We start from the raw sequence: 20294 nt of genomic DNA, 5'->3' as shown, positions 1-20294 counted from the left end.
ATGGACACATTCGTTCTGTGGTGGTGAATCCTGCTTCTAGGACTATTTGTCTGATGCATATGCTTTTAATGTATTCATGATGGGAGATCATTTTACTTGGGTCCAAAGGTTTAATATTTGTACTTGAAAAACAATTTTTTGTTGAGAAGGATTCATGGTTTTGGTTTTATGTGTGTGCATGCAGATGTGGAAGAGAATATTATAGTAGTTGTATGAGTTTTTAGTCAGAAGACTTGGAGGAAGAGATTAACATTTCACATCTGCAGTTGTCAGATGTACCTACTATAAATCTTTACTTGCACCCCCCATAGTCAGCATTCTAGATTCCCCAGTGTCTGTCTTGCTGTTTTTCACCTCATGCTGTTTTCTGAACCTGGGAAATTCACAGCACTCCTGGTAATTAGCTAGAAAAGACAATAAGTTTTGATGGCTTTTCTATTAGGAAAATGTCCTAAATGAGATTTTAGTGGCTTTAATAATTGTGTGTGCAGAATGTGTGAGAGTGGTGGGGGGTGGTTCTCAGGGGCACTGTGATTCATGCCCTAATTGCAACATGAAACCTGGGTTTGATTCTTGTGGGAGGGGTGCATCTTGAAATGGAATTGCGGAAGAGAGAATAGGCTAATCCCTGGAGGGTAAGGAACACTTTTCCTGTGTTTGCAGTGACTTCTCGCACCATTCTAGGAACAGCATTGAGAGGGCTGAGGAGGAGTCCCGTCTGGTCAGTCTCCACTGAAAGAAGGCTTCTATGACAAGGGGTCTCGAGGGGAGAGGGAAAGGTACCCACTAGCCGGGGGAAGAGGACCTTTCATCCTTGAAACTGCAGTGCTATACAAATAATACATTGACTCTATGAATGCCTTTGTGCAGCAGCCTGTATCTTGACCAATACTTGTAAATTTGACATTGACCTCTTCACCCTGAACTTATGTTAGGGATGGACAAACTTTTTAAAGTAAGACGCAGAAATAGACAATCTGTTCGATATATTGGAACCCAGGCACTTCTACTGCTAGACTTCAGTCTTCCTGTTTGACACCTTTAATAAGACCCAACTTCAACATAAAAATGAAATCGTGAAAATAATCACTGGTTAAATCATGTTGTTGTTTACTGTGTTGTGGTAGCTGTATTGGTCCTAGGATACATGAGACAAGTGGGTGAGAGAATCTTTTATTAAACCAGCTTCTACTGGTGGAAGAGACCAAGACAAGTGAGCTCTATGTAGCTCAAAAGCTTGTCTCTGTCTCTTCTGCCAACTGAAGTTGGTCTAATAAAAGATCTTCACCACTTTGTCTGTAGCTATATCATAACTGTTCTGCCCACAAAGGAAGGATTGGGCTATCTTGCCAGGATAAAATTGTTCTAGAATGGCAGTAACAACAGGCAGAAAGAACAAATCTTCCATGCTGTCCTCCTCATCTAGTGCAGACCAGTTTTGGGGCCAAGGAAAGTGGGGGAAACTGAAGTGAGCATAGGAGTGGCGAATAGATTGCCTATTCCAGCGCTGTAACACTGTTGGACTGTTTGCCGAAAAGACAGTATTTGCAGAAAAAGCACTGTTAAAGAGTTGCAGGAAGTGCCTCTAACTCACTTTCATAATTAATGTTTGGGGGAGGAGAGAGAAGATCCTGTGGGATAAATTAGCATTCGTTGGGTTTATATGCAAACAAAGATTAGGCTAGCTAATGTTAAAGCAAATATCCATTGACCCAAACTGCGTTTTCCTTGCCAGAGGTAAGATTCCTTTTAGAATCTGATGCTCTGACCATTTGTTTAAAAATGACACGTTTCGTTGGTCTTTTAAGTTTTTCTGGTGAGATACATTTTCGTATGTTGTCCGCAAACCACTTTTCAAGAAACAATTTAAGTTTTAACAAGCTCGTTTTTAGCATTTCAAAATCTGTTGCCTAACTAACACCCACATCTATTTGGTCTGAACTGCATGTGTCACCATTGTTTCAGACTGAGCCATGGTTAGTTTTTAGCTACATGTGCTCAACAAAGACTTGGAACATTAATATCTGGGCTTTGCCAGCAAACTCAGTGTCTGTTTTGTAAACAATTACGTTTGCTGTTATAAAATCTGGTAGATAGTCAGCACTTTTAAAGCAAATGGCACTAGTCCCATGTTAACTAAGAGCAATAAATGTATATGGTCAATTAAACTTTTGAAAGAATATCAGTTTTGTAATGACAGCATAGCCTGCATGCTGAGCTACTTTGGCTTTCTGGTGGTTTCATTCTTGTTGTTCATTGGTTTTATTGTTATCTGACTTAGTCACAACTCAAACATTTCCCCTGATTTATTTTTTAATCTGAACATTTGCTGTGCCTACATGTATTATGAAATGTCACCTTGTTGTCTGAAATTCATGCGAATATCTAATTTTAGTGAATTAACATTCCCAGATCCTAAGACATGAATGCCACTTTGAATTCATGTTTAAAAGAGGTATTATATTGGCTGTGTAAAGTCCAACTATATAAATGTACTACCAGTAACCTTGAGTGTATTTTTTCATTCTTTAAAGAATGTGTGTGGATATAGAATTCTTTCTGCAGTGCCAGTATAGACAATGAATAAATTAGGCTTCCTAAATAATCCTGTTTGATCTTCTAAAGCCATTTAATCACTTCTTTTTTTATAAAGGAAGATAATTCATGTTTATGCTGCCACCTTCTATCAGCAGTGGAACGCACATTCCATTTTCATGTGTGTTTGGTTTTTAAAAGTAGCATCTAGCTTTCACTGGTCAAGAGTGAGAGAGAAATATCTATTGCGGAGGGAATTAAGGAAGGAAGGGATATCCCTGGAATAAAACAGCCACTCTTGGAAAATATAACTGATACCAGAAACTAAGATTTTCAGTTTGTTTGAAGCTTTAGGGAAAGTTCTGATTTCATTTCATTGGGAGTCAGATTATTTCATATTTTCCTAATCTTTCATAATCTGGTAAATTAATTGTTCCTGTTCTTTGCACTACAGTAGAACCTTAGTGGATCCCCTGTTAAAAAATGTCTTTGTAGCTAATTGTAGCTGTGTGTATGAAGGGGAGGGGTTATGGCGAATATTCTGATTTAAATTGCAGATCTAAAACACATGGAATAAAGTTGAGGGAATGTCACTTACCTCATCCCTTGTAAATGTAGATTTGTAGAACGCTAAATATAAATATTTCTCCTGTTCCATCAGTGCTTTGAGATTTTTAAAGACTAATAATTAGCAGCTCTATTAAACAGAAACTGTATTCTCTGGACCTCAGTGGCACAGCAGCTGCAGAGTCTTATTTGATCAGAGGCAATTTGTCTTCTGTAAGGCAGATATGGGGTGACAGATTAGGTCTTGTACTGCCTCCCTAACCAGACAGCGATGTTTGTGATTCTTCCGCAGTAGTGGAAATGTAAAGGCTACTTCACTAAGTGTATGTCTACATTACCTGCTGGATCGGCAAGTAGTGATTGATCTATCGGGGATCAGTGTATCACGTCTCATCTAGACATGATACATTGATCCCCAAACGTGCTCCCCATCGACTCCGGAACTCGTAACTCCACCAAGGTGAGAGGCGGAAGCGGGGTCGACGTGGGAGCGGCATCCGTCGATCCTGCGCCGTGAGGAGGCAAAGTAAGTCAATCTAAGATACGTTGACTTCAGCGATGCTATTCTCATACCTGAAGTTGCGAATCTTAAATTGATTCCTTCCCCTCCCCCCCAGTGTAGACCAGGCCTAAGAACATGTCAAGGGAATCTTCCCACCATTATAGGTGCTGGTCTCCTAGACTGACTGACAGACTTACATAGAATACTGCTTAGAGGAGACAAGCATACAGCATTCCTCACCCATCATATGTCTGTGTCCCACATCTAGAATATTTAGTTTCAACCACAAATGTCCTTACATTTGGCTGAAGGACATTTGTTTCCCATATAAACACTGAACAACATACTTAGTCTTGTGGTATTTGACCAGGGTAGGAGTTCTCGTTTTTTATTGCTTTCCCCTACTGCTGTCAGGGGAAATTACCCATTTTGACAAGGCTGCTACTGCCAGTGATGGATTCAAATACCACTTTTTGCATTAAACTTTTGCTGATAGAGAGAGGCTTTTTTCACCCCTCATGAGATCATTTCTATCATGCCCCTGCCCTCTCTACTGTTCAGAAGATGTTTTACCAAAAAAAAATAAAAATCCAAGATCAGTACAAGTGCAGTTTGTACATAAGGAAAAAGTCCCAAAACAACTTTTGGGCTGTCCCAAAATTTTAATATATTTTATGAAATATTTAGAAAAACCCCAGTTAGTCCTAAGGATTTGTGTAGTCCCAATCAGATACTCAAGGAGCTGACTGAGGAGATAGCTGAGCCTTTAGAGATTATCTTGAAAAGTCATGGAGGATGGGAGAAATTCCAGAATACTGGAAAAAAGTAAATATAGTGCCAGTCTATAAAAAGTGAAATAAGGACAACCCAGGGAATTACAGACCAGTTAGCTTAACTTCAGTACCCGGAAAGATAATGGAGCAAATAATCAATTTGCAAACACCTAGAAAATGGTAAGGTGATAAGTAACAATCAGCATGGATTTGTCAAGAACAAATTGTGTCAAACTAACCTGATAGCTTTCTTTGACACGGTAACAAGTCTTGTGGATGGGGGGAAGCGGTAGACGTGGTATATCTTGACTTTAGTAAAACTTTTGATACTGTCTCGCATGACCTTCTCATAAACAAACTAGAGAAATGCAACCTTGATGAAACTACAATAAGGTGGGTGCATAACTGGTTGGAAAACTTTTCCCAGAAAGTAGTTATCAGTGGTTCACAGTCATGCTGGACTGGCATAACGAGTGGGGTAACGCAGGGATCAGTTCTGTTCAATATCTTCATTATTGATTTAGATGAAGGCATAGAGTATACACTTATGAAGTTTGTGGATGATACCAAGATGGGAGGGGTTGCAAGTGCTTTGGAAGATAAGATTATAATTCAGAATGATCTGGAGAAATGGCCTGAAGTAAATAGGATGAAATTCAATAAGGTCAAATGCAGAGTACTCCCACTTAAGAAGGAACAATCACATACAAAATGAGGAATGACTGCCTAGGAAGGAGTACTGTGGAAAGGGATCTGGAGGTCATAGTGGACCACAAGCTAAATATAGCCAACAGTGTAACACTGTTTTTTTAAAAAAAAACTGATCATCATTCTGGGATGTATTAGCAGGAGTGTTGTAAGAAAGACATGAGAAGTAATTCTTCTGCTCTACTCCGTGCTGATTAGGCCTCAACTGGAGTATTGTATACAGTTCTGGGCACCACATTTCTGGAAAGATGTGGAAAAATTGTAGAAAGTCCAGAGAAGAGCAACAAAAATGATTCAAGGTCTAAAAACATGACTTATGAGTGAAGATTGAAAAAATTGGGTTTGTTTAGTCTGGAAAAGAGAAGACTGAGAGGATAGGATGAGAAGCAATGGGCTTAAATTGCAGCAAGGAAGGGTTAGGTTGGACATCAGGAAAAACTTCCTAACTGTCAGGGTGGTTAAGCACTGAAATAAATTGCCTAGGGAGATTGTGGAATCTCCATCATTGGAAATTTTTAAGAGCAGGTTAGACAAACACCTGTCAGGGATGGTCTAGATCAGTGGTTTTCAAACTGCGAGTTGTAACCCAGTACTAGGTCGTGGAATGTAAGGCACTGGGACGCAGAGGCTCTGGTCAGCGCCACCAACCAGGCCGTTAAAAGTCCGGTCAGCAGTGCTGCCTGGTTAAGGCAGACTAGTGTTTACCTGTTCTGACATCGCTCTGCAGCACATCCGGTGCCTGGGGATGTGTGTGGGGGTGGGGGGGAGCCCTCGGTTCCACACTGTGCCCCGGCCCTGAGCTCTGGAGCTTGTGTACCTCTGCCTCAGAGCTGGACCTGCTGCTGGCTGTTTCCGGGGCACAGCACGGTCCGCGGTGCCAGGACAGTCAGGAAGCCTGCCTTAGCACCCCTGCTGTGCCATTGACCAGGAGCCACCTGAGGTAAGCCCGCACGCCAATCCCTTCCCACACTCTGAAGCCCTCCTTCCCGGCCCCACCCTGCAGCCCTCACCCCTGCACCTCAAACTTGTGCCCCAGCCCTGAGCTCCTCTCACACCCAGAATCCTCATCTGTGGCTCCGTTGGGTCACAGGCATCAACAGTTTTCTTCAACTGGGTTTCCAGAAAAAAAGTTTGAAAATCACTGGTCTAGATAATAGTCCTGCCATGAGTGCAGGGGACTGGACTAGATGACCTCTCGAGGTCCCTTCCAGTCCTATGATTCCATGAATCATTGTGGTATCTGAGTGCCTAGGAAGAGAGGGAAACTTCTAGGCTTCCAAAATAAACAAGGTTCTTTAATGTTATCTTAACGATGATTCTGCTGGGCTAATTGCTAACAAACCCAAAGTGATAGTTTCTGTAATCACCAGCACATGCTTACATATTGGGTGGATCTTAAAAACTGAACAAGTAGGCCTAATATTATGTCAGGAAAGTTTTATAGTTCCTTTTTAGCAGTCTCTCCATTAAATGGATATTGCTATAATTAAAGTCAGGCAAATCCTCAAATATTTCATGTAAATGAAGTATCCACTATCGGAAAGCTTGTAAAGTTACAATATGTTCTTTAGAGATTTCTGTATCTGCACTAAGATTTTAGCCTTGGAGTCATGAATACTTGAATAACTGATTAAATGCAAAAAGGGAAATAAGGTGTACAAAGAGGACAATAAAAAATACTTTGTTTTATAAAACTCTTACATTTAGTAGTGGAGCATTATTTGTGCAGAACTCATTGCTGGCAGAATAGAAAAGAAAGATCCTGATGTAGCATTGTCTTTGTGACAGTAGGATGCTGCTAGTTAATGTGCTTCTCTCACTGTATAGCTGCTGTAGCATGCTGAAAGATTTCTGTTGTTGTTTTATGAATAAGTCATGCAGGCTGGAGCAGATGGCATAAGGAGTGACGAGACAGTTACCAGGAGAGCTTGGAGAGAAGTTCAAGAACACCCAGGGAATCTTTAAACATTTAGAGACGCAGGTATAATTGGAGAGTGGAGGGGAAACCCCAGAAAGAGTTGAACAGTGAAACCTGAAGAGGGTTGTGAGGGAGGGAACCTTTTAAATGACCAGAGAGCCTTGAAAAAGGAAATAGAGCAGTCTGGGGAATATGTGCAGGGTTGGAGAACTTACAGTGGACTAGAGTTTCTGGAGAGAAAGCTGAAGCTGCTCACAACTAAAATATAACCAGGTTGACTTCAGTAATGTGTGTTTGTATCTTTTTCTACAGTTGCTTTAGGTCGTAATCAACCCCTGAAAAAAGAGAAACCAAAATGGAAAAGCGATTACCCAATGACAGATGGACAGCTGCGCAGTAAAAGAGATGAGTTTTGGGACACAGCACCAGCTTTTGAAGGCCGCAAGGAGATTTGGGATGCCCTCAAGGCTGCTGCACATGCGTTTGAGAGCAATGATCATGAACTGGCACAAGCAATCATTGATGGTGCAAACATAACGCTACCACATGGTAGGTTTGTCTGAGATGGACACAACCTCAGCAAAAATAGTAACAGGATAGATGGGAATGGAAGGCTTGTGAGTATAGTTTACCATTTGGGAATAAATTTATGAGACGCACAATATCCTAGAAGTCCTCATTTGTTCATATGACTGTCATTTACCATATTGATGCTGGAAGAAACCAGAATTTTGCTAAGATGCAAAAGGGTGCTGACAACATATAGATCTTTCTAGTTAGCTGAGTCTCAACTGTATGCTGTTTAAAATGTGTATTAGCACCTGCACTAAGGACATGACATACAAAGCCACGCTCTGTTTCAAGAGGTTACTTCAGAATACCCACGTTATTTCCAGTACAGCTTTATTGTACTTTTAAAAGACACCTCTTCTAGGCAATCATATTTGTCTTCTGATCTATAGGATAACTGTATATGACAGATTTCATGGTGTTTTAATTGATTCTTCACTGGGGAAAAAGAACATCTAAAACGCCTAGTAGTGTTTGCAAACTGCTTTGAGATCTCGGATGTGCCTATTTCATGTGTTTTCACTTCTACTTAATCTGTAGTTTGACTTTTGATCTTCTTATGAAGTTTTCTTCTTTCCTTACATGCAGCGTTCAGCATAAGAAATAAACTGCTTCTCATGTTCATTGTTTTTAAGTTTAGTAGGATTTTGTTCTGTTCTAGTTTTTCTAAGGATTGTTGGTAGTAGAGGTAGCGTTTGAATACCCACTTTCAGGAAATCAGAGCTGTAGTTTATTTCAAGTATCTGATGATTGAGGATTCAGGAAATATGGGGAATAGGCCCAAACTGGAGCACAGGCTTCAAAGCTTTCATGCTCTGGTTAGGCTGTACTTTTAGTCTCCCATGCTTAAAGTGGAATGATGAATTCTGATGGGCAGTGTACATATTCTGGCCTTGTTTTGCCTGAAGTGTTAATTCACAATGCAGCCCAAGGGGACAGAAGTGAAAAATGGCTATCTGGGAGCTTCAATTAACCTGGGATGATGCTTTTGGGAGTGATCATGACATGCATCTGAAGAAGTGGGTATTCACCCACGAAAGCTCATGTTCCAAAACGTCTGTTAGTCTATAAGGTGCCACAGGATTCTTTGCTGCTTTTACAGATCCAGACTAACACGGCTACCCCTCTGATAGTTTACACCTAGTTACACCCTGACTTCTTAAATCTCTTGTTTCAGGCTTCAAGGCCCCTAGTGAAACTGAACTGCTCTCATATTGTGGTTTGGAGTTTTTTAGCTTTTTGTGGTTTGGGGCTTCTAGGAGTGTCTCTTGCTGTAGCCTGTTGTATATACTGCAGCTAATAACACTTCAAGAAGGTGTTACTATTTGCATTGTCAGTGTATTCACTTTCTCTCGCTCAGTCTCAGCAGTTGGATTCTTTCAAGGCTGTTGAGAGATTAAATTTTTTTTACTAGAAGGTGATGTGCTCCCCAGTGTTCTGACTGTCTCTTTAACACATCCTCTTGAAAACAAACAAATAGAAGGGTTTCTAAGCACAACCTGTTGCTTTGATTGAAATTCCATGTGATTTAATATTGCTGTCCCAAGTGAATTAATATAGCTGTCCTTAATTCAGAGTACGTGTGGCTAGAAGAATCCACAGGCAATCATTTTCAGAATCTCCCAGTGCTATATAGGTCAAAGGAGACTCCAAGTTCTCCTGTTGATTAGACAGCAACAAAAACATTTTGATCCCTCAAACAGGTATCCCAAGCCAAACAAACCTGAGACAGGTAAAATACTCCCATGTCTTGCCTGGTACAATGATCTTCATGTAGTCTACCAGTGCCCTCTTTGCAGAGCATATTGTTGCAGCATAAGTAATTTTAACCCTAAACAGACCTTTAGTAGTTCCACTAGGCAGGCTTCAACTGAGTCCAAGTGGTTATGGTTCCCAACTGTCCACAGTTTTCATATGCAACAGGAGCAGTGTTTTGAATAAGTGATTTGTGTGGATGGTGGGAAGGAGTCAAACTACCTAATGTGGTAATGATTGATATCTCAAAAGGCCTCTCTAGACTTTTGCTTTTCATTCTGTGTTCCTTTGTCATAAGCAAGGTCCTGTGAACTCTGCACCAGTGTGATCCTAAATTCTGCCGCAAGGCTTCCTTGATTTTGCGTGTCAGTGCAGAATTCTGTAATAGTTTCAGTTAAAATCAAACATTGATTTAAATCATGAAATGATATATTATTGAACTATATCATGTATTGTTTTGCTATCAAATAGATTTATTTTACAGTGACCTTTTAAATTTTAATGTTTCTGGATTTTTGTATTTGCAACATATAAACTACATTATAGACCTTATAACAGAGGAAGATGGATATCTTGGCAACCAAAGAGGGGACTTTTGGGGCTTTTGTCACTGAGGGGATTGTGGATTCACTGGAAACTTCTGCCAAAATGATCAGTTGAAATAATTAACAGTTGAAATGTCAACATCTGCTGAGATGAATGGGACCAGTTAACATCTCAGAAGCTGTTTGAGTGTTTGCAGACTTAGGAATACAACAATGCATTGGTTTTCACTTAGTTTCTATTTTGAAGGTTTTTCTTTGCAACCAAAAGGATCAGTAGGTTCACTGGTATCTAAATTTATTAAATTTTTATAATAAAGTTGTCCCATAGATTGCCTCTCACTATGTGTTCTTATCATTTTAACCTCTATTCTCTATTCCCTTCATTCTTGTTCCCTTGCATTTATGATACTCACTTGTTAAGTCTTTTTTTTTTTTTTTTTTTAATTGGATTTTAGGCTCTGTAGGATAGGGACTGTCTCTTAGGCTATATCTGCACTGGCAATTAAACTACCCCATCCCAACCCCGAAAGACAAAAGTTTTGCCGTGACAAGCAGAAGTGCGAACAGTGCATTGTCAGCAAGAATGCTCTCCTGCTGACAACACAAACACCAACAAACAGCAGCTACACTGCACAACTTTTAGCAGCACAGCTCTAGCCACACAGCCATGTCACTAAAAGCTGTGTAGTGTAGACATAGCCTAAATGTGTATGTGGAACCTAACACAATGCGGCTCTGATCCTGATTGAAACTTCTGAGTGCTACCATAATACAAATGATTAATCAAAATATAATTGTTTTAGAAAATGAAAGCTTGAATCCCGGAGCATATTTCTGCAGTGAGAGGTGGATTCTGTGTCAAATTCAATGATTGGATTATACAGAACACTGATTATGAGATATTTTGACAGCATTAGATCATGCATTCAGTTTAAATTTTGCAAAAGGGTATAGATGAATTGTCACTTTCAGATGAAATATGAAACTTGTGACAGCAAGCCACTCAGAGACTGTCTGACTTGTTAGATCTTTGCCATCCTAAAGATAGGCTAGAAGACCAGTACGTATGGGAAAGGATTCTGATGGTTTAGCACAGAGGTTTTCAAACTTTTTTCCTGGGGACCCAGTTGAAGAAAATTGTTGATACCAACGGAGCTGGAGATGAGGGCTCAGGGCTGGGGCTGGGGGGTGAGGGCTGGTGGATGGGGCCAGGAATAAGGGGTTCAATGTGTGAGAGAGGCACAAAGTTGGGATGCGGGAGGAGGTCAGGGTTCTAGGGTGGGGCTGGGAATGAGGGGTTTGGGATGCAGGAAGGGGTTCTGGGTTTGGGAGGGGTTCAGGGCTGGGCAGGGGATTGGGGCACTGCGTTGGTGCGCAGACTTACCTCCAGCATCTCCTGGTCAGCAGCGCAGCTGGGATGCAGAGGCAGGCATCCCGCCGATCCTGGCACCACAGACTGCATTGCACCCCAGAAGTGGCCAGCAGCAGGTCCAGCTCCTAGACAGAGATGTGCAAGCAGCTTCACATGACTCTTGCCCACAGGCACTGACACACACATACACATGTCCCTGTTCCCATTGGCCTGTTCCTGGCCAATGGGAGTACGGAGCCGGTGCTCGGGAAAGGGGCAGTGCACAGAGGGCCCCCCTCTGCCCACCCAGGAGCCAGGCTTGCTGCCGCCCGTGTCCGGGGCCCAGCATGGTGTCAGAACAGGTAGGCACTGGCCTGCCTTAGCTGGGCAGCACCACAAATGGGACTTCTAATGTCCTGGTCAGTGATGCTGACCAGAGCAACCCAGTAGTGGGTTGCAACCCAAACTTTGAAAAATGCTGGTTTAGCAGGTTGCTGGGAGGGGTAGGGCTTGTGCGTGGATATCCAGAAATGTATGTGCTTGTTTGTATATGTATCTGTGCACATTCTTTACGGAAACCCACGTGATCAATATGCAATTTCGACTTAATCAAATGGAAGAGAAGTAATTTTATTTTCAGAATTCTCTTTCAAAGCATCTGTACCTACGTCACTGAGGGAATTCAGAGTTTGAAGGTTTAAATCTCAAGTGTTTAACTGAGTGCCAAAAAAAGATGAAAAATCTGAAAATCTTTGGGTAGTTAAGATGGCACTACTTTGAACTTTCTTAGGAATTTAGGAGGAATATTATAAACCATAGAAAATTCTCTCTTCAGTGTTAGCTGTAGCAGCCTAGTGCCTTGCACACAGATGGTTGGAGGGTGTACACACATTTATATATACACAGACATATTGTTTAATGCTGGCATTCAGTGGGTAATACCTTTGGGATACTGCCTGCCATAGGGAGACTGAAGCCTGTTTTCTGAGACCCATACTGGAAGTACTGTACACAGAACATTTCTGAAATGTGGGAATTAAAATTGTATCACATGCCCACTGTTGCCCAAAATAATGCCTAATTTTCATGCTCACTTTCAGTTCCAGGTAGCCTATAGTTACAGAATGTTTAGAATCCTTGTCAGGTTTTCAAGGTGAGATGTTTTTGATCTTTGTACAGAGAGAATAGTCAATATTAGCCAGTCAGGTAAGCTGGGTTTTTTTTCCCCTGTTGTCTTCTGGTATGCCAAGTGTCTTCCTGTATGGTGTTTCAGTCTGTATATTGAACAGCTGGGAGACTTGCTAGATTGAATGACCTTTACATTGCAAAGCAAGATACTTACTTTAGAAATTAATATCTCTGCCAATTGCCAAAGAACCTGAGTGTCTTACATCGATAAATTATTAAAAGACAGGCTTTCTGTTTATACGCTGTGTAACCTAACTGTTGTTCACCAATTTAGCTGGACTTTGGAGGGGGGAGAATCACATTTTAATCTTACTCTATTCCAAATAACACTAAAAAAGAGTGCATTGCTTACAAGAAATCAACTACAAAATCTCCAAAATTAGTCTGGAAATGCACAATTATGGAATTCAGCCACTCCACTTCTGCCATGTAATCTGTCATCACTCTTCCTGATATGATTTACACCACCCAGCCATCTTTAACTTTGCCTTCTTTGTTTGTTATTTAAATGGATCCCCTGTCTCCATATCTTTTTTTTTTTTTTGCCCTCTGGTTCTGTTCAATGCTTGGCCAGTCTACTACCTTGCAACCCCATTCTGAGACCAGGGAGCATGGCTCCACGTCCCTCTCATGGTTCCTCAAGACTCCACCTCCTTTGCACTTTCTCTGCCTCTTGACCTCACACATGCTGTCACCATCTCCAGCCAGCAGCTTCTGCAGACAACCTTGGGTTCAGTAATCATCAACTTATAAAGTTCGTGTTTATATTTTAGACAATGGGATTGAGTAGTCTGGAAAGGTTGAGAGCCACTACTACCAACCAGTTAGGAAGACAATTTTTCAATAAGCAGTCGTGCAATATTTTTGTACATAAATATAACTGTCACATGTACTGTAGGTAACAGTTACGTTCGTTAAAAATGGGGATGATAATGCTAAATATATTGATGAATCTTAAAAAGATCTAGTTAAGTAAGCCAGCTAAATCTAGTAGACATTTGTAAAGGATTTTCCTTCACTTCCATGAGAAAACATGACACAGATAATCTGGGTGAACATATAAACAGAAAAGTGAAATACAAAATCAGATGCTTGAAAGAAATGAAACTTTGTCTATGGACATTTAGAAAAAATTCTAAACACAACTAAGGAGCCTGCTCCTGATTCAGGCATAATTCCCACTACATAGTGTTTTCTCCCTTTGGGTCTGGTTCACTATAATAAAGAGAACCTTTCCATGTAGGTGTCGAAGTGCTGTATCCCTCTGCTGATTTTCCGTTATGCATTTTACTTTAGGCAATGTGCTTCTCTTTGAAAAAGATATTTTAGTACCTTATATAACTTGAAGATGTTTACATGCTTTTTCAGTACTATATTGCTTCTCAGCCTAATAGTTCCATTACAGAATGTACTGAATTCCAGTAACACTGAGACCATTGACTCATACGTTTCATATAGACGCAGATTGACTGATGGTTTTTAGAGTACTTGAAAAGGGCTACATAAGTGCTTGTTAATGTATATTGGATACTTCACAGGCAATGCTGTAGTCTACCCTATTGATAACTCCACTGAGGTGGAGTGGCTGAATGCCAATTAATACAGTTCTTTGACTTGGAACAGCACAGTGCAAATGGAAAAGATATTTATATCATAAGGGAGAGACTGACAGGTAAAATAGAACAGCTGACCAAACAGTATACATCTCCGTAGATAAAAAGACAGCCCTTAGGATATGTCTACACTACAGTCAAAGCCCCTTAGCTGGCCCATGCTAGCTGGCCAGGGCTCAGATTAAAGGGCTGTTGAATTGTATAGCTGTTCAGGCTCAGGTTGGAGCCCTGGCTCTAGGACCATGAAAGGTGAGATGGTCCCAGAGCTCAGACTGCAGCCTGAGCCTCATCTACCCCGCAATTAACTAGTCCATTAGCCGGAGTCAGCTGGCATGGACCAGCAAGGGCTGACTAATTGCAGTGTAGGCATACCCTTAAAGAGTGCACGTTCAGTGGTATTTGAGTGTTGATTTTAATGGAAAATAAAATGAGATGCTCAACTGTTTTTCTCATTGGGAATTATGATGGACCTCCTGCCAGAGCTGTTCTGTCCAATGCTATTTTGTTAGCAGTTAATGGGAAAAAGAGTAGTTCATAGTTCAAATCCTTGTTGCAGCTCTTACTTATGACTGCTGCACGTTCTGCAGTTGGATCCAGAGTAGATCACAGGGAGAGGAAATGCGCTTTCTCCACACCAGTTAAGATTTTATAGACCTCTATCATATCCTCCCTTAGTTGTCTCTTTTTCCGAGTTGGAAAGTCCCAGTCTTTTTAATCTTTCCTCATACAGAAGCTGTTCCATACCCCCTAATCATTTTAGTTGCCCTTCTCTCTGCCTTTTCTAATTCCAGTACATCTTTTTTTGAGATGGGGAGGCAAGATCTGCACACAATATCTGCACACAATATCATGATGTCAGCCTACCATGGATTTATATAAAGGCAATATGAGATTTTCAGTCTTGTTCTCTGTTCCTAACATTCTGTTAGCTATATTGATTGCCAATGCACATTGAGCAAATGTTTTCAGAGAACCATCTGACTTCAAGATCTTTCTTGAGTGGTAACAGCGAATTTAGACCCCATTATTATGTATGCATAGTTGGAATTATGTTTTCCAATGTTAATTACTTTGCATTTATCAACATTGAATTTCATCTGCCATTTTGTGGCTCAGTGACCTAGTTCTGTGAGATCCCTTTGTAATTCTTCGCAGTCTGTTTTGGACTTAATTATCTTGAGTAATTTTGTATCATCTGCAAATTTTGCCACCTCACTGTTTACCCCCTTTTCCAGATAATTTATGAATATGTTGAATAGGACTGGTCCCCGTACACACTCCTGGGGGATACCACTATTTACCTATCTCCTTTCTGAAAACCGACTATTTATTCCTACCTTTGGTTTCCTGTCTTTTACCCAGTTACTGATTCATGAGAGGACTTTCTCTCTTATCCCGTGACTGCTTATTATACTTAAAAGACTTTGGTGAGGTACCTTGTCAAAGGCTTTCTGATAATCTAAGCACTATATCCATTGGATTAACTTTTTGTTAGGAGAACAACTAAAGTACAAATACAAAACAAGATAAAAATCTGATTTAAATCAAGCTTTTGTGCTTTCTGATTTAAATCATGATTAAAATCAGTGTTTTAAATAGGGATGTAAAATATTAAACAGTTAACCAGTAAGCATTAGTCTTACCGGCTAACCCATTCTAACCGTTAACCTCCAGCCCCGGACTGGCGTGAGCAACCCCACTGGGCCACCGCAGGCCGGTCCCAGCCCCTCTCCCTTTAATTGGTTAACCAATTAAACAATATAATTTTAATAGTTTAAATGGTAACTTTTAAAATGATATTTACATCCCTGGTTTTAAATCAATCCACTCTAAAAAACACTAGATGATATTGTCTGAAAGAAACACTGTAAACTTAAATTACTTTTGTAGAAAAGTTTCTCTATTATTATTATAAGTAAGGAGCCAGCGAACAGAGCTGCTAACAGGGGAGTTCCAGTGGGAGTTCTGTCGGAGGAGCAGGTTTTTGTAGTTTGTGGATTGTATTGTGGAGTTTGTGTGTGAGTGAGTGTGTGTGCAGGCTGCTAGGGGCTGTGTGCTGGGAGCGAGGCTGAGCCCTGAGTTGGGGGCGGGGCTTACCTGATTAGGGGTCCTATATAAGGAGCCAGGCACTCAGGCAGCGGCACAGACAGCTGCAGCGGCACAGGAGCCAGCGAACAGAGCGGCTAACGGGAGTTCCAGTGGGAGTCCCCAGGGGGAGGTCACAGGGGAGACCAAGGCAGAGAAACCAGGAAGTCAGACAAGGGAAGGGGCAGGGGTCCAGTGCTCGTTGGTGGCCTGTGGTACGGTGTGAGGCGTGGACTGCCAGGCACAGAGGTGGAACGGTACGATGGAGGCGGAGGCAGCAGGTAGAGACATGCTGAGGATGACCGGATGCAGTAGCTGTGGCATGTACATGATCCTGGAGGGGGCACCTGAAAGGAGTTTTGTCTGCATGAAGTGCTGCCTGATAGAGCTGCTGGAAGAAAAGATAAGAGGACTGGAGATGCAGGTGGAAACTCTGGCTGAGTTTAGAAGGGGGTTTGAGCAGATGATGGAACACAGACATGATGAGGCGCAGGGGATAAGCTCAGACGAGCGGATAGAAGCAGGACCAAAGAACTCTAAGGAGGGGCTGCTGGGTGAGGAAAGTGGCCGGTGGAAGCATGTGACTAGGAAAACCAGGCAGAGGAAAAGACGGGCCAGCAATGGAGACATAGAACTCAGGAACAGGTTTGCTGAGTTGGGAAATGAAGATGGAGCACAGCAGGCTGCTGAAGGAGAGAGGGCAAGGAAAAAGAGACGAGCAGCTAGTCCTGCAGAAGGAGGGGAGGAGTCAATGGAGGCGGCACCAAGTATGAGCCCTAGGAGGATTGTAAGGGCGAATACAAATCGAGAGGACTTGCGGCAAGCTGGTGTGGGGGATAGACCAGAGAATCACACTGTCGCCAGGAAAAAGCAAGTCTATGTGATTGGAGACTCTTTACTGAGAAGAATAGACAGGCCTGTAACTAGACCTGATCGGGAGAACAGAAGGGTGTGCTGTCTGCCAGGGGCTAAGATACAGGATGTGGACCAGAGGCTGAATAGGATCCTAGCGGGAGCGGGAAAGAATCAGTTGATTGTCCTTCATGTGGGAACAAATGATACAGCTAGTTACTCGCTGGACTGTATCAAGGAGGATTATGCCAGACTGGGGAAGACGCTCAAAGAAATCGAGGCTCAGGTGATCTTCAGTGGGATTCTGCCGGTTCCTAGAGCAGGGCGACGAAGGAGTGACAAGATTATGGCGATCAACAGATGGCTCAGGCATTGATGTTACAAGGAGGGCTTTGGGATGTACGGTCATTGGGAAGCGTTTACGGACAGACAACTGTTCGCTCAGGATGGACTTCATCTAAGTAAGGAGGGAAATAGAATTCTAGGATGGAGGCTCACCGACCTCATCAAGAGAGCTTTAAACTAGGAAGTTGGGGGAGATGGTTGGGAGATGTTCAGGAGATCTCCACGCCGGAATATAACCTGGAGAGGGAAGTAAACAAAGTGAGAGGGGATACCCTTGCGGACCAAAGAATTGATCCAAGGAGGAATAGTGGAGTAGAAACCAGATTAACGGGTGATGCTGGTGGTAGAAGGTCTGTGCACGACGGGGGAAAGAATGTAATTGACTCTAAACGCCAAAAATTAAAATGTCTGTACACTAATGCGAGGAGCCTAGGTAACAAGATGGAGGAACTGGAGCTACTGGTGTAGGAAGTGAAACCGGATATTATAGGGATAACAGAAACCTGGTGGAATAGTACTCATGACTGGAGTACAGGTATTGAAGGCTATGTACTGTTTAGAAAAGACAGGAAGAAAGGCAAAGGTGGTGGAGTAGCCTTGTACATCAACGATGAGATTAACTGTAATGAAATAAGAAGCGATGGAATGGATAAGACAGAGTCTGTCTGGGCAAAAATCACACTGGGTAAAAAAGCAATTAGAGCTTCCCCTGAGATAGTGCTTGGGGTGTGCTATAGACCGCTGGGATCTGATTTGGATATGGATAGAGACCTCTTTAATGAAGTAAACACAAAGGGGAAATGTGTGATTATGGGAGACTTCAATTTCCCGGATATAGACTGGAGGACGAGTGCTTGCAAGAATAATAGGGGTCAGATTTTTCTGGATGTGATAGCGGATGGATTTCTTCATCAAGTAGTTGAAGTACCTACGAGAGGGGATGCCATTTAGATTTGGTTTTCGTGAGCAGTGAGGACCTCGTAGAAGAAATGGTGGTAGGGGATAACCTTGGTTCGAATGATCATGAGCTGATTCATTTCAAACTAGATGGAGGGATAAACAAATGTAGATCTCGGATTAGGGTTTTCGATTTCTCGAGGGCTAATTTTAAAGAGTTAAGGAAATTAGTTAGGGAAGTGGATTGGACGGAGGAACTTGCGGATTTAAATGCGGAGGAGGCCTGATATTACTTTAAGTCGCAGCTGCGGAAATTGTCGGAAGCCTGCATCCCAAGAAAGGGGAAAAAAACCATGGGCAGGAGTTGTAGGCCAAGCTGGATGAGCAAGCAACTCAGAGAGGGAATTAGGAGAAAGCAGAAATCTTACAGGGAGTGGCAGAAAGGCGGGATTAGCAAGGGAAACTACCTTGGTGAGGTCAGAACATGTAGGGATAAAGTGAGGAAGGCTAAAAGCCGCATTGAACTGGACCTTGCAAAGGGAATCAAAACCAATAGTAAAAGGTTCTACAGCCACATAAATAAGAAGAAAACAAAGAAAGAAAAAGTGGGGCCGCTATACACTGAGGATGGAATGGAGGTTAAGGACAACCTAGGCATGGCCCAATATCTAAATAAGTACTTTGCCTCAGTTTTTAATAAGACTAGTGAGGAGTTTAGCAATGATGGAGGGATGATAAACGGGAATGTGGATATGGAGGTGGATATTACCGCAACTGAGGTAGAGGACAAACTTGAACAGCTTGATGGGACAAAATTGGAGGGCCCGGACAATCTCCATCCGAGGATATTAAAGGAACTGGCGCATGAAATTGCGAGCCCGTTAGCGAGAATTTTTAAGTAATCGATAAACTCGGGGGTTGTGCCGTACGACTGGAGGATTGCTAACGTAGTCCCTATTTTTAAGAAAGGGAATAAAAGTGATCCGGGTAATTATAGGCCTGTTAGCTTGACATCTGTAGTATGTAAGGTCTTGGAAAAAATTTTAAGGGAGAAAGTAGTCAAGGACATAGAGGTCAATGGTAATTGGGACGAATTGCAACATGGATTTACTAAAGGTAGATCGTGCCAAACCAATCTGACCTCCTTCTTTGAGAAGGTGATGGATTACTTAGATAAAGGAAATGCAGTAGATCTAATTTACCTCGATTTCAGTAAGGCGTTTGACACGGTTCCGCATGGGGAACTGTTAGTTAAATTGGAAAAGATGGAGATGAATATGAAAGTTGTAAGGTGGATAAGGAACTGGTTAAAGGGGAGACTCCAGCGGGTCGTATTGAAGGGTGAACTGTCAGGCTGGAAGGAGGTTACTAGTGGAGTCCCTCAAGGATCGGTTTTGGGACCGATCTTATTTAACCTTTTTATTACTGACCTTGGCACAAAGAGCGGGAATGTGCTAATAAAGTTTGCGGATGACACAAAGTTGGGGGGTATTGCTAACACAGAGAAGGACAGGGATACTATTCAGGAAGATCTGGACCACCTTGTAAACTGGAGTAAGAGTAATAGGATGAAATACAATAGTGAGAAGTGCAAGGTCATGCACTTAAGGATTAATAATAAGAATTTTAGATATACGTTGGGGACGCATCAGTTGGAAGCGACGGAGGAGGAGAAGGACCTTGGGGTATTGGTCGATAGCAGGATGACTGAGCTGCCAATGTGATACGGCTGTTAAAAAAGCAAATGCGATTTTAGGATGCATTAGGCGGGGTATTTCCAGCAAGGATAAGGAGGTGTTAGTACCGTTATATAAGGCGCTGGTGAGACCCCATCTGGAATATTGTGTGCAGTTCTGGTGTCCCATGTTCAAGAAGGATGAATTCAAACTGGAACAGGTCCAGAGACGGGCTACTAGGATGATCCAAGGAATGGAAAACCTGCCTTATGAAAGGAGACTCAAAGAGCTTGGCTTGTTTAGCCTGGCCAAAAGAAGGCTGCGGGGGGATATGCTTGCTCTATATAAATATATCAGGGGGTTAACATTAGGGAGGGAGAGGAATTATTTAAGTTTAGTTCTAATGTAGGCACG

At 42.0% G+C, this 20294-nt stretch overlaps 1 protein-coding gene across 7 annotated transcripts in view; it reads left to right on the top strand.

The window, feature by feature from the left end:
* The window catches only part of UBTD2 (ubiquitin domain containing 2), a 119220-nt gene that overhangs the window by 47393 nt on the left and 51533 nt on the right, over window positions 1-20294 (top strand). For 5 of the 7 annotated variants that reach the window (XM_030572759.1, XM_030572760.1, XM_030572758.1 and 2 more), the window contains one exon: window positions 7316-7552. In XM_030572759.1, coding sequence (XP_030428619.1) covers window positions 7316-7552 — 237 coding nt within the window. Of the gene's footprint in view, window positions 1-676; window positions 722-6958; window positions 7067-7315; window positions 7553-20294 lie in introns of those variants that run through there. The other 2 variants (XM_030572763.1, XM_030572762.1) reach the window with 2 other exon arrangements.

The sequence above is a fragment of the Gopherus evgoodei genome, chromosome 8 (assembly GCF_007399415.2).
Source record: "Gopherus evgoodei ecotype Sinaloan lineage chromosome 8, rGopEvg1_v1.p, whole genome shotgun sequence".
Classification (NCBI taxonomy): Eukaryota; Metazoa; Chordata; order Testudines; family Testudinidae; genus Gopherus; species Gopherus evgoodei.
The sequence above is the reverse complement of the archived record's forward strand: the minus strand, read 5'-3'. Positions and strand labels throughout refer to the sequence as shown.